The following is a 13,472-nucleotide window of genomic DNA, read 5'->3' as shown; positions in this document are numbered from 1 at the left end:
TTTAGATAATTTAGTAATCCAAATACCTGCTCCCTTTTGTATTATGGGTGACTGGAATGGCCATCACCCGCTATGGGGTTCTCAACATCTTGACTCCAGAGGACAGATAATTGAAAAAATTTTAGACAAACATAACCTGACAATTTTAAACACTGGTGCTCACACATATGTGCATTTACCATCTGGCTCAACCTCTGCTATTGATCTTTCTATATGCTCTCCAGTGATATTTCCTCTCATAGACTGGACTGTTACTAATAACCCTTGCGGTAGCGATCACTTTCCTATCATCTGTACTTTCTGTATAAGTTCTACTCCTCAGAGTAACATTAGGACAACCTGGAAATTTACTAAGGCGAACTGGATTAAATACCAAGAAATAGCTCACTTAGATGCTATCTTCATAGCAACCCACACAATTGACTCTGCAGTAAGCTACATTACAGATACAATAATGAAAGCATCCGAGACTGCTATACCAAAATCATCATCCAAAATCCGGCTTCATCCAAAAATGTGGTGGAACGAAGCATGCAACAGCGCTAAAAAAGAAAGGAACAAATATTGGAATATTTTCCGAAAACATCCAACCACAGCTAACCTCCTACAGTTTAAGAGAGTCAGAGCTAAAGCTCGTCATATAAGACGGGAGAGTAAAAAAGAAGCATGGGTGCATTATGCCTCCACCATAAACAGATCCACGGATACTTCTACAATATGGAAAAAAATCAAAAGAATTAATGGTAAATACTCGCAGACAACTTCTCCTATTCTACTTGTGAAAGGGAAAGAAATCTCTGAACCTACAGAAATTGCCAATGCCTTAGGTACTACGTTTGAAACGCTTTCAGCTGTTGACACATATGAACCTGCATTTCAATCGCTAAAATCCCAGACAGAAAAATACAAACTAAATTTTAATACTGCCATCCTTCATTCTTATAATCTGCCTCTGACCATGAATGAATTGCGTAATACACTTGCACGAGTGAAAAACAGTGCTCCAGGTCCCGGCGGGATTTATTACACCATGATCTGTCATTTAAATGAGGAATCATTAACTGTACTCTTACAACTTTATAACAGAATTTACTTAGACGAGTATTACCCCGCTAGCTGGTGCCATTCTTATGTGCTAGCCTTCCCGAAACCAGGGAAAGACCACACAGATCCCAAAAATTACCGTCCTATTTCTCTAACCAGTTGTCTGGGAAAAACATTGGAAAAAATAATTAACGCCAGACTGACATGGTTTTTTGACACTCAAAACATTCTAAGCCCAAGTCAGTATGGTTTCCGGAGAAAAAGATGTACGCTTGATCTCATTATCAAGGCCGAAACAAATATCCGGAACGCGTTCCTGAGAAATGAACATCTAGTCATGGTATGTGTTGATATTGAAAAAGCCTTTGATACAACTTGGTGATACGGAATTCTTCAGGACTTGCATAAATGTGGACTTCGGGGTCATCTCCCAAAATTTATTAAGAACTTTCTAGGCAATAGATTCTTTCAAGTCCGATTCCACTCTTCATTATCTCGAACATATGTACAAGAAGAGGGAGTTCCCCAAGGATCAGTGTTGAGCGCCACACTCTTTGCCATTAGGATTGATTCTATTACCAAGTGCATACCTAACACAGTTGACACATACTTGTACGCTGACGATCTTGCCATGTCATGTCATTCTAAAAATATGAGACTTATTGAAAGACAACTACAAGGCACCATTAACAAAATAGTCTCTTGGGCTAAGAACAACGGATATCGGCTTTCAAAACCAAAAACGACTGCTGTGCACTTCTGTCGCAAACGTTCTTTACATCCGGATCCAGACCTTCATTTGGATTCTCATTGTATTACTTTCCAACCTAGTATTAGATTTCTTGGTGTAATATTTGATAAAATATTAAACTTTCTGGAACATATAAAACATATTCGTACAAGTTGTCTTAGAAAACTAAATATTCTCAGAGTAATTTCTTCTATGTCATGGGGTGCAGATCGTTACGTGTTGTTACATCTATATCGCTCACTGATCAGATCCCGGTTAGACTATGGGTCTCCTGCATATGATTCAGCCAGGCCAAGTGTATTGAAATGGCTCGATCCTGTACATCACAGTGCATTAAGAGTTGCACTGGGGGCTTTTCGCACATCACCAATCTTAAGCCTCTATACCGAAGCCTATGAACCACCGTTACACCTTAGGCGAGAAACTCTACTACTAAATTATGCAGCTAAAATCAGCAGTCTCCCACATCATCCCATGTGGCAATGCCTCTTCATGCCAAAATGGAGAGAAATCTATCAAACTAAATGGCGTTACAACAAACCATCTGGCATTCGGCTTCAAGCTTTGATAACAAGCTGGGGCCTGAAGTTCTCTAACACGCTCCAGGATACTAGCACTGAAACCCAGCCATGGCTTTCCATAGCTCCAGTACATATTGATAGACTTTTTCAGCAATGGGGAAAGAATAACATTCCCGATATCAACATTAGACAAATACATATGGCTCACTCCACCGAGTTTAGCAGCTTCATTCAGCTATACACAGATGGATCCAAAAATGGTAATAAAGTTGGTACAGCTGTAGTACTACCAAACTGCATCATCTCCAGACAGCTTCCACCAGAATGCAGTATTTATACCTCAGAGCTATATGGTATTCTACTAGCCCTAGAGAATATAAAAGAAGCCTCACACGCTAAATCCATCATATATACAGACTCGTTGAGTGCTGTTAATGCTCTACAGGGTAAATCCTTCCCTAGTCATCTCTGATACAGAAAATTTTAGTTCAGTTATCAGCACTTCATGGACGTGGACAGCTCGTAATATTTTGCTGGATCCCTGGACACGTTGGAATCCAAGGAAACGAGCAGGCAGATTTAGCTGCTAAAATTGCTACAAATGTGATGCCATCTAATTTCAGGACTCCTTATAGTGATCATAAGTCCTTTATCAAACAGATATATAAAGAAGTATGGACACGCATGTGGAAAGATCAGAAAAATAATAAACTTTTTGAAATCAAGAGAGAACCTAAACAGTGGCAATCCAGCATGAGACGAAACAGAAAGGAAGAAACTATTTTAGCCAGATTACGCATTGGTCATACTTTCCTCACTCATAGCTATCTACTAACAAACAGTGACCCTCCACAATGCAGTAATTGTTTATGCCCACTAACAGTAAAGCATATCATCATCGAATGCCCGCAATATCAAAAAGAACGGAAAACAGCTTTTTCCTCTAATTTCCATGATTACAATCATTTAACACTGCAGTGTGTCCTAGGAGATCGAGAGAACATAGATGACATTTTTCTTTTTCTAAAATTTATTCATAAATATCACCTTATCTGAACTGCTATCTCCTGTAAGAAAAACGAAGGAAATATCAGACAGTAATTAGTGCATTATAGCCTAAGTTGCTGATGCACCAATAAATCTAACAAACAACAACAACAACTAACAGATTAGAAAGAATACTTGATGAGAATCAACCGAAAGAGCAAGCTGGCTTTAGGACAGGATTCTCAACTATGGATCACCTTCATGTAATATCACAGCTAATGGAGAAAGCAAATGAATATAAAACACCATTATGCCTGGCATTTGTGGATTATGAAAAGGCATTTGACTCCATACAGCATAAGGCAATGTTTCAGGCACTGGAAAGACAAGGCACAGATACTCCATATATATGATTTTGAAGAAAATATATGAGAGTGCTACATCCTTTATTAGACTAGACAAAGACAGTAGCAAATTTAAAATCGAGAAAGGAGTTCGACAAGGAGACACAATATCTCCGAAGCTGTTTACTACTGCCCTTGAGGAAGCTTTCAGAAGATTAGACTGGTCGCAGAAAAGAGTCAATGTGAACGGAGAGTACCTAAACCATTTACGATTTGCAGATGACATTCTGGTCATAAGCCACAATCCCAAAGAATTACAGGAAAATCTTAATCAGTTATGCACAGTTAGTAAGGATTTTGGACTAAAGATGAATATGGCTAAAACAAAAGTAATGATGAACAAGTATGCCACGGAAAGGGAAATAATGATTGAAGGAGCAGTAATTGAAAAGGTGGAGTCATATACTTATTTGGGACAAGTTATTAGCTGTAATAATGATAAATGGCTGGAAGTCAAGAGAAGAATAAATTTTGGATGGATAGCATTCAGGAAATATAGTCACATACTGAAGAGCAATATCCCAGTTTGTCTGAAACGTAAAATAATGAATCAGTGTATACTCCCCACCATGACTTATGGAAGTGAAACTTGGGCACTCACCAAAAGAATGGAAGAGAAGTTAAGAACTACACAGCGAAGAATGGAACGAATTATATTGTGAATCAGATTGTTAGATAAGAAGAGAAACACATGGATTAGGCAGCAAACTCAAGTAAAGGACATTCTTATCAAAACTAAAGAACTAAAATGGACTTGAGCAGGACACATAGCTAGAAGACATGATGACAGATGGACTAAGAAAATAACAGAATGGTACCCAAGAGGAGCTAGAAGAAAACCTGGAAGACAAAGGCGGAGATGGATAGATGAAATTCATGAGTTTTTGAGTAGTAAATGAATGGCCAGTGCTCAAAACAGAAGGAACTGGAAAGTTGCTGGAGAGGCCTTCATCCGGTAGTGGATTGAAAATGGCTGATGATGATGATGATTGCACATCTCCAGTCCATGGATACCTGCCCTGAGTCCAAAAATACATTGCGCTCATAATTATGGCTATGAGTTTGCTTACTTCCTTTGCTGCCTCCTTGAATATAAATGGATAGATCCCATCTACCCCAGGTGCGTTTTTTATGTTTATCTTCAATAATTTCTCCTCCACTTTCCTCTCAGTCATTACAAAATCATCTAGCTCACTGCCAGAGTTTAATTCACCTCTGGCATTCCCCTCCCTGAATAACTCCTCATGGGTGAATGTAGATACAAAATACTCATTTAGTTGGTTAGCCACCTGAGCAGGATCATCAACAGTTGAACCATCAATATCCAGTGGACCAATCTGATTCATCCCTTTCCTTCTAGAGTTTACATAGGTAAAGAACTCTTTGTTGTTTTTCTTTACATCTTTGCCAAGTATTTCTCATAATGTGCCTTTGCCTGCCTAATTTCCTTTGTGACTTGGTTAAAGACCAGCTTATATCTGTCATAAGCTTCAATGTCACTGATTAATTTATATGTATCCCATGCATTTTTGTTCTCTGCCATATGTCTCATTAGTTCATCTGACATCCATTTAGGCCTAAATCGTGAACAATATTTCTTAGTTGGAATGTAAAGCCTAGTAGCTTCCAAAATTAATTCTTTGAATGCTTCCAATTTTGAATTTCCTGTTGGTAACATCATCAGTTGGTCCCACCATATAGAATTTAAATACTGTCTCAGTCCATCGTAGTCGCCTTTACGAAAGCAATAACCCTTCCCTTTACCCCTGATGGTAGTTACCTCTTTGAGTAAATCCCACTTCAGTACACTGTGACCACTGCCACCTAATGGTTCCTTTATCTGCAGGTTTCTTAATGCACGAAGAATCACTACTGATAATCAAATCAAGAGTATTACTCCCTCTAGTTGTCTCCCGAACATGCTGATGTAGAAAACAATCACTGAATAAATCCACAAAAGCTTTGCTAGTGTGTGAGTGACCAACCCACAAATTCCAGTCAATATCTGGGAAATTAAAATCCCCCATTATAGGAATCTATGATGTATTGGCCCACTCTATTTCCCTGTACAGTTTCTTATTATACTCATCAGAGTCATTAGGCTTACTCTCAATTTTTGATCTCCCAATGCTTATGTCATCACAGCAAACTGACTCGACTGCACTGTCCAGCGATGTCGACTTGCTTCACTTCCTTGGATTTTATGTGTTTCTTAATTAATAGCATAACCCCTCCTCCTTTCCTATCCTGTCTATCCTTTCTGTAGACGTTGTATTCCCCAAATTCCAGTTCTGCATTCGTTATATTTGTGTGACACCACATCTCTGATATATACCAACAATATCCGCCTTTGATGCTTTGAGCAATACCTCAAATTCATCAAATTTATTTACCAAACTCCTAGCATTGGTATACACGCAAATATACATGCACCTGTTTCTATTCTTAGCTGCCCTAACACAACCCATGTGTTCACTTGTACTGCAATGACTCCCAGCATTCTCTGAAATATCCTACATCTTGTTTTTCAGGCTTCTGCTCATTCCAATAGAAGCAGTGCAAGAATCACTTTCACCTCTGCCAGTGGCTACTGTTATTCTATTAGTCTTTGTATCCCTCCCAAGCTAGCAGTTTTCCGACCCACTTAACACTGCCTGGATAGCATCAGCAAATATTCTTTCACCCGTTCTATTTAAGTGTGTCCCAACCCTGTAGAAGCAGTCTCTCCTGTTAACAAGTACAGTCCAGGCTGAAAAAAATTCTACCCCTTGAGCCTTGCACAATCTTTCCATGGCCGAATTGATCGACAAGGCTCTCATCATATACTCCCTCCTATTGTGTCTGGGCAGAATTGCAGACACTTTCAAATTCAACCCTAATTCACAGCTTTTTTTCTACAGTGACCTGTACTTGTTAAGTAATTCTGCCGGTCTCCTACTCTTGATATCATTAGTCTTGATATCATATATTTGGATCTTAGAAAGGCTTTTGGTATTGTTGCACATGGAAGACTGCTGCACAAATTGGAGCAGTGTGGCATTGGAGGCAAATTGCTGCTATAGATAAAAGGATAGTTGAGTGGGAGAAGACAGAGTGGCAATCAATGGACTCTGCTCTTCGTGAACTAATGTTATTAGTGGAGTCCCTCAGGGTTCAGCATTGGGTCCATTGTTGTTTTCTGTATTTATTAATGATATTGATCTTGGTATATCTGGCTTAATATTCAGGTTTGCAGATGATACGAAAGTCAGCAGGGTTGTTAATGACAGTACGCTGTTGCAACAGGATCTAGTAAAGTTGAGCAGATGGGCTGAGAGGTGGCAATTGAAGTTTAACATTGACAAATGTAAAGTACTGGATATGGGAAACAGTAATCCTAGAGTAAAGTATCAACTGTGTGGTACTACACTGACAATGGTAGGGAAGGAAAAGGACCTGGGTCTAATTGTGTAGGCAGATATGAAGTTTTCTCAGCACTGCAGATGGTCTGCAGGTGTAGCTCATGGTGTCTTGTCATTGATATACAGGAATTTTTCTAGCAGGGATAAGTAGGTGATTATCCCCTTGTATAAGACAATGGTCAGGCCACACCTTGATTATTGTATACAGGTCTGGAGGCTTCATTTTAGGAAGGATGTAGAGCTTGCTGTTATGAAGAAAGAGCAAGCTCTACATGAACAAAGCATTGCTCTTATGAAGAAAGGCATTAAGTTTTGCAAATTACATTGTGTGGAGTCTAGGCACCTGTGAGGTATCTGATTGTGGTGTTTAAAGCCTTGAATGATATGAGCATGCATCAATGCTGATGGGATTCTTCCTCTTGCTCAGAATGAGCTTGAGATGGCATAAATTCAAATTGAGGAAAGACAGTTGTAGGATAGATGTGCATAAGTTTGCCTTTAGCCAGCATGCAGTTGATTGCTGGAACAAGCTTCTCTCTGTCGTTGTAGAAGTTGATAGTTTAAATACAAAGGGTACTAGGAAAGTTTTGCAATATGACGCAACAATGAATCACAGGAAGCTGCTTGTTGCTGCATGTTGAGACATGTTCATACGTGCATAGTAGCCGCCGCGCCAAGTCGATGGGCTCAGTTATTCATTAATAGTGAGAGTGTAAAGTGCTTGCCATGGCATCGTGGTCACGAAATGAGATAAGGACAGTTTTGCAGTATAATTTTGTGCGTGGTTTAACCATAGACCAGTGCTTAGAAGAAATGACTCTTGCACTAGATGATGATTGTCCACATCGTACAACAATATTCAGGTGGTATAGAGAATTCCAAAGGGGAAATTTCACTCTGGAGGATTCTGAGAGGCCGGGAAGGCCACGAACGTCAGTTACGGAGGAAAACATTACTGCTGTGAGGAAAATGCTTGACGAAAACAGGCGAGTGACCTACCAACAGATAGAGGATACTTTGGGCCTAAATGCACCAGCAATTCGTTCGATTCTGCAAGATCATTTGCACGTGAAGAAACTTTGTTCTCTCTGGGTGCCGCATCAACTGACTGAAGAGCAGATGACATGACGTGTGACTTGGTGCCGGGAGATGTTAAAAAAGTTTGATAAGGGACAATCTCGGTATGTGAACAACATCGTGACAGGTGACGAGACTTGGCTGTACTATTACGATCTGCCGACCAAGGCTCAAAACAAAGTTTGGGTCTTTGATGATGACGACGACACACCCGTAATTGTCAGAAAATCCCGATCTGTAAAGAAGAAAATGGTAGCTGTATTTTTCAAATCGAGTGGAATTGTGGAACGTGTCGTTTTGGACACGCAGAAGACAGTCACAGCTAAGTGGTATACTGAACAATGCCTGCCTAAAGTCATTGGATCTATGAAGAACCTGCGGCCAAAGTCAAGAATGGACACCTGGTACCTCCATCACGATAATGCTCCAGCTTACCGCGCCAAAGCCTGCACCAAATATTTGACCACGACAGGACTGAAACTTCTCGAGCACCCTCCCTACAGCCCAGACCTTGCTCCCTGCGACTTTGCACTGTTCCCGCATGTGAAAATGAAGCTAAAAGGGAGGCGGTTTTCCAGTGATGAGGACCTTCTAGGGGCTTGGGACAACGAGTGTGCTTTACTCCCTAGTGAAACTTGGCAGAACTGGTTTAAAGATTGGTTTCGGAGGATGGAGAGGTGTATTGAATGTAGAGGAAATTACTTTGAAAAAATTAAATAAACAAAGCTGTATTGCAAAACTTTCCTAGTACCCTTTGTAGATTCAAGGTAGAACTAGTCAAACATTTGAAGTGAGTGGATGGGTGAAATTCAAAGTTTTTTTTTTTTTTTTTTTTTGCTGATTCTTTATAAGCTTGCTTTCTTGCATCATGTGCCTTTACTAATGATAATTTATAATGAAGAAAATTTCAATATAATGAACTGATATCGGGAGACCTGGGTATGCATTGTTTACACCTCTAGCCCTTAGGCAATAAAGCTGATGTTATAGAAAGCAACAATTAAGAGCTAAAAGGATTAAGCATTAATTCCTTTAGGTTTTAATAGCTAAAGGGGTTAATTCCACGAATTAAGAGCTAAAGCATTTTACAATTTAATAATGCCTGTAAAACCCTGCAGGAGGAAACTGGCCAACCACAGCGTGGGATAGAAAAAGTGGAAGGTTCTGGGAGAGGCTTTTGCCCACCAGTTGGTCAGCAATGGCTAAAAAGTAGAGCCTATACAATTTATACATTACTATACCGAGAAGTTCTGCTGGTCAGCTGTCCACAGTCATTGGCAAAGATTAAGCCGTATTCCTGACACGGACATTGGCTCTTGTCAACCTATTTTCTATTGTAAGAATCCTATCAGAGCAGTGTTCAGCAACCTGTGGCCTCTTTGAGCATGTAACTGCAGCTCTTAAACATTTAGCCCACATGAAGTACAATATGAAATGGAGTTAGAGCACTTAAAAATCAAGAACATGTGGAGTGCAAGACTAAAATGCCTTAAAACTGAAATTGAGGACTTGGAGAGGCGAAAGGCTGTCCTTGCAATTCTACCCAAATGGACGACGATAGATGAGTTTAAAAAGCAAGACTAAATTGTGTTCGATATTTGGTGTTGCTTACTAGACACATATATAAATTTGAAAATATTTGCATTTGGAACTTCTCTTAGTGTTTGGTTTGACATATTTCTGCAGGCAAATATTTTTGAACATGAACTATATTAAAAATAAATCAAGAAACCATCTGAACATTGCAAGTCTCTCAGCATGTTTTTCAAGAATTAAAATTATGGCATACTTTCCTCATGTTGAGAGACTCACTCAAGAAGTTCAGCAGCAAAAGTCACATTAATTCGTACCTAATTGGATGTTTGTTACATTTTTTTTCAGTATTAATAAATAATATTTCAAAATATATATTACTTTAATAAAACACTTTCCCATTATTCCATTTCTTAAAAACTGCCCCCCCCCCAGCTTAAACCTGAGGTGCAGTTCTTCGGATTCTTTTTTTTTTTTAGATCAAAAATGGCTCTTCACTGAAAAAAAAAGGTTGCCAACTCCTGTATTAGAGAATTAGGAGACAGTGATTTTCCTTTATCTCGAAAATTCATGTTCTTTCACTAAATTTCACCTGTCTACTTGGTAGACAGGTGTAAACTCACCTGTTTACATGGTAGCTACAAGTGGTCCCTAATTTCAGCTTAGTTTTAACTGCTGTGCAAGTAACCTTACAGTGTCTAAGAGGAAATCCTTGAGTGTAGTGAGAATAGTGTAGATCAGAGCGTTACAAAAAGAAATTGCTTTAAAATTTGGTATTCCTGCCAGTAGTGTGTTAACCATTCTGAAAAACTGTTTGAGGAAATGGGACCCAGTTGGAAGCGTGCGAAATTATGCCTTTGGGAAGATGTAGATGAAGCAGTTTTTAAGTGGATGAAGTTGGTTCGGGATCAAAACTTGCCGATATCAGGGCTATTAATAAAAGAAAGGGTATGGAGTACGCATCTTTTCTGGGGCACAAAAAATTTATTCCAAGCCAGTTCTGGTTGGCTGGACAAATTTAAAGAGTGTCACGGCTTACTCAAAAAAGTTAATTTTGATGAAAGTGGAGTTGCAACCGAAGAAGACTGTACCCATTGGAAAGAAACAGTTTTGAAAATAATTAGAGGACTAAGAGTCCAAAGACATTCGTCGTTGATGAAACAGGTCTATTTTTTAAATGTTTGCCGAAGAAGACACTGATTTTTAAAGGTGATAAATGTGTAGGTGGTAAAAATAGTAAGGAGAGAATTACACTCTTGGTTGCAAATATGGCTGGTAACGAAAAACTGAAGCTTTTGGTAATAGGCAAAAGTAAACAACCCCGATGTTTCAAAGGATTAAAGTCGTTAGAGTTGGACTTCAACTACAACAAAAAATCTTGAGTGTAGCGAAATTTTTGAGCAGCAGATTTTAAATTTCGGTAGAAAGATGACGAAAGAAAATAGAAAAATCACATTGATTGTCGACAACTGCCCTGCCCACCCTCACTGGGTAATTTCGAAACTTACAAGTGTGAAGCTTGCCTTTTCCTTCTGAATAAGTTGTCTTAACTGTAGCCAGTGCCGGATTTACATATAAACTAAACAAGCTACAGCTTTAGGACCTCACGTTCCAAGGGTCTTTGGTCCATCTTAAAATATCCTTTTTTAATATTGTCACAGGTGAACAGTAAGGGAGAAGGGCCTCATACATGTTAACTGGGGAAGAGAAAGTTTCCATAACAGAAGCATCGCAACAAGTTTAAATCCGGCCATGACTGACCAAGGCATTATCAAGAATTTGAAAATGCACTACCAAAGGCTCCTATAGATTTTGTTATAGATTTGTGGATGTGCATATCAGAGTTGGCAAAGGTGAGGAGTCAAGATGTCATGGAAAACAGTTAAGAATTGTTTCGCAAAAGCAGGTTTTGCTAAAATGTTAATTAACAGAGATGAGAGGGATGAACTATTAGAAGACATTGAGCAATCTTGGGAAGAGTTCCAAGCAAGGTTTGATCAGTGGAGAAATTGTTCTTGATGAATTTTTAGGAGTTGATAACAATGTCATAGTAGCTGAATATCTGAGTGACTCCAACATTTTGGAGTGTATTTAAAGAACTAGGTACAATATCGACAATGAGCAATTGGATGAAAATCAGGGCAATATTAAACATTCCAAACAAGAAACATTGGCAGCATTTGAAACTTTGCATCGAGGCCTTCAGTGGGAAGAAAATGTAATAGAAAATATATCTGAGTGGTTAAAGTTTAAACAAATTCAAATATTTTTAACGGTGTACAGTAGAATCCAGTGTATAACAAAATAACCAAATATTTTACGACATAATTCTTAAGTGTACTAATATATTTTGTGCATCATATAAGTAGTCATTTCTTAATATGTATGTATTAATAAATTGTTTTAAAATGTTAGAAAATGTAACCATTCCCACTTATTTCTGGTTTATTTTCCATCTTTTGCTATATTTCTGAATTTACAGTATTTTTCATTGTTGAAAAGGTCATATTTCTTTATAATGAAATTTCTGTATAATGAATTTTTTCAAGGGAACAATCAATTTCGTTATATAGAGGTCCAACTGTATTTGTTATTTAATTATATTTTTTATTTTATGTTATTTATGTAATTTTTTTTTTGAATGTGTAGGTTGTATATCATTCATTGGGGTAGCAACTTATTTTCTCACTCGACCATCCATTGAAATTCAATGGCAAGAAAAGGTTGTATTTGCCACATTCTTTGCAAGTGCTATCATATGCCTTGGAATGTCATTTACCTTCCATACAGTGAACTGCCATTCGGAAGAAATTGGAAAATTATTCAGCAAGTAAGTTAGTTTATGGCATGCTTCATTATTATTTCATTATAATTGGGACCATTCCAGTACAGATGGCTGCAGGTGCCAAATGTTTTCTGATTGAGTGAGTTCTCTGCTTAAAAAAGTGATATAGTTATTGTTTATTTCTAGCTTTCTTTAAATTTTCTTTAATTGTAATTAATTTTTTATCTTAAAACAAAAAAAAAAAAAAACCAAAAGAGAAGAGCCAGGAAAGGAAAATGCCCTTTCTTTGTTTTTCTATTGCATATATTAACTTTACTAACCTCTTTTTCTTGGTCACTGAGTGGCACTGCTTCTGAATCCCCAGCTTTACCAACTAGCTTTTCAACCCTGCTGCATGGCAGGAATGGAAAGCTAGTTGGTAAAGACAACTGCCAGGGGCAAAAAGAGCAAAATGATCTTCACAAATCCTGTGGAAAATGGCATCCATATCCATATACTGATGACCACATGGCAGATAACTTATCCTCATGTTCTGTCAAGAGTCTGAAGATGGATATAAATGATATAGGAGCCCCATGTATCTTATATTATGGTGAAAGTGTGTTCAGAGACTGGTCTTTACACACAGAGTATATTTAGAGACATGTCTTGTACAAGACCAGTCTCTGAATATACTTTCACCATTTCAAGTTCAAAAATTCATAGAAAGCATAATTAGCCCCCCAAAACAATAAACCTCCTAAGATCCAATGACTTAATATTTGAATTCTCATATGCTCAACAATGTGACAATCATCTGAAAATTACGTCAATGAAACTCTTTTTCCAATGCAGAACATAGCTTTAACATTTGATACACTCAAATTCCCCCCCTCCCCCCCCAAACACCTATAAAGGATTGGTATCATAATTGTTACATAAAGCCATATATTTACAATAACCTAACATGTTTTTAAATTCCAAAAATAT

At 38.2% G+C, this 13,472-nt stretch overlaps 1 protein-coding gene across 1 annotated transcript in view; it reads left to right on the top strand.

Moving 5' to 3' along the window:
* Positions 1-13,472, top strand: part of LOC150078575 (adiponectin receptor protein-like) — a 222,636-nt gene that overhangs the window by 88,157 nt on the left and 121,007 nt on the right. The window contains exon 5 of the mRNA XM_090385390.1: positions 12,368-12,548. Within this exon, the coding sequence (XP_090241516.1) occupies positions 12,368-12,548 (181 nt within the window). The remainder of the gene's footprint in view (positions 1-12,367; positions 12,549-13,472) is intronic.

The sequence above is a fragment of the Mastigoproctus giganteus genome, chromosome 11 (assembly GCF_048544385.1).
Source record: "Mastigoproctus giganteus isolate SK-2022 chromosome 11, ASM4854438v1, whole genome shotgun sequence".
NCBI classification, from domain to species: Eukaryota; Metazoa; Arthropoda; class Arachnida; order Uropygi; family Thelyphonidae; genus Mastigoproctus; species Mastigoproctus giganteus.
Note: the sequence above shows the minus strand (reverse complement) of the source record. Positions and strands in the feature narration are given on the sequence as shown.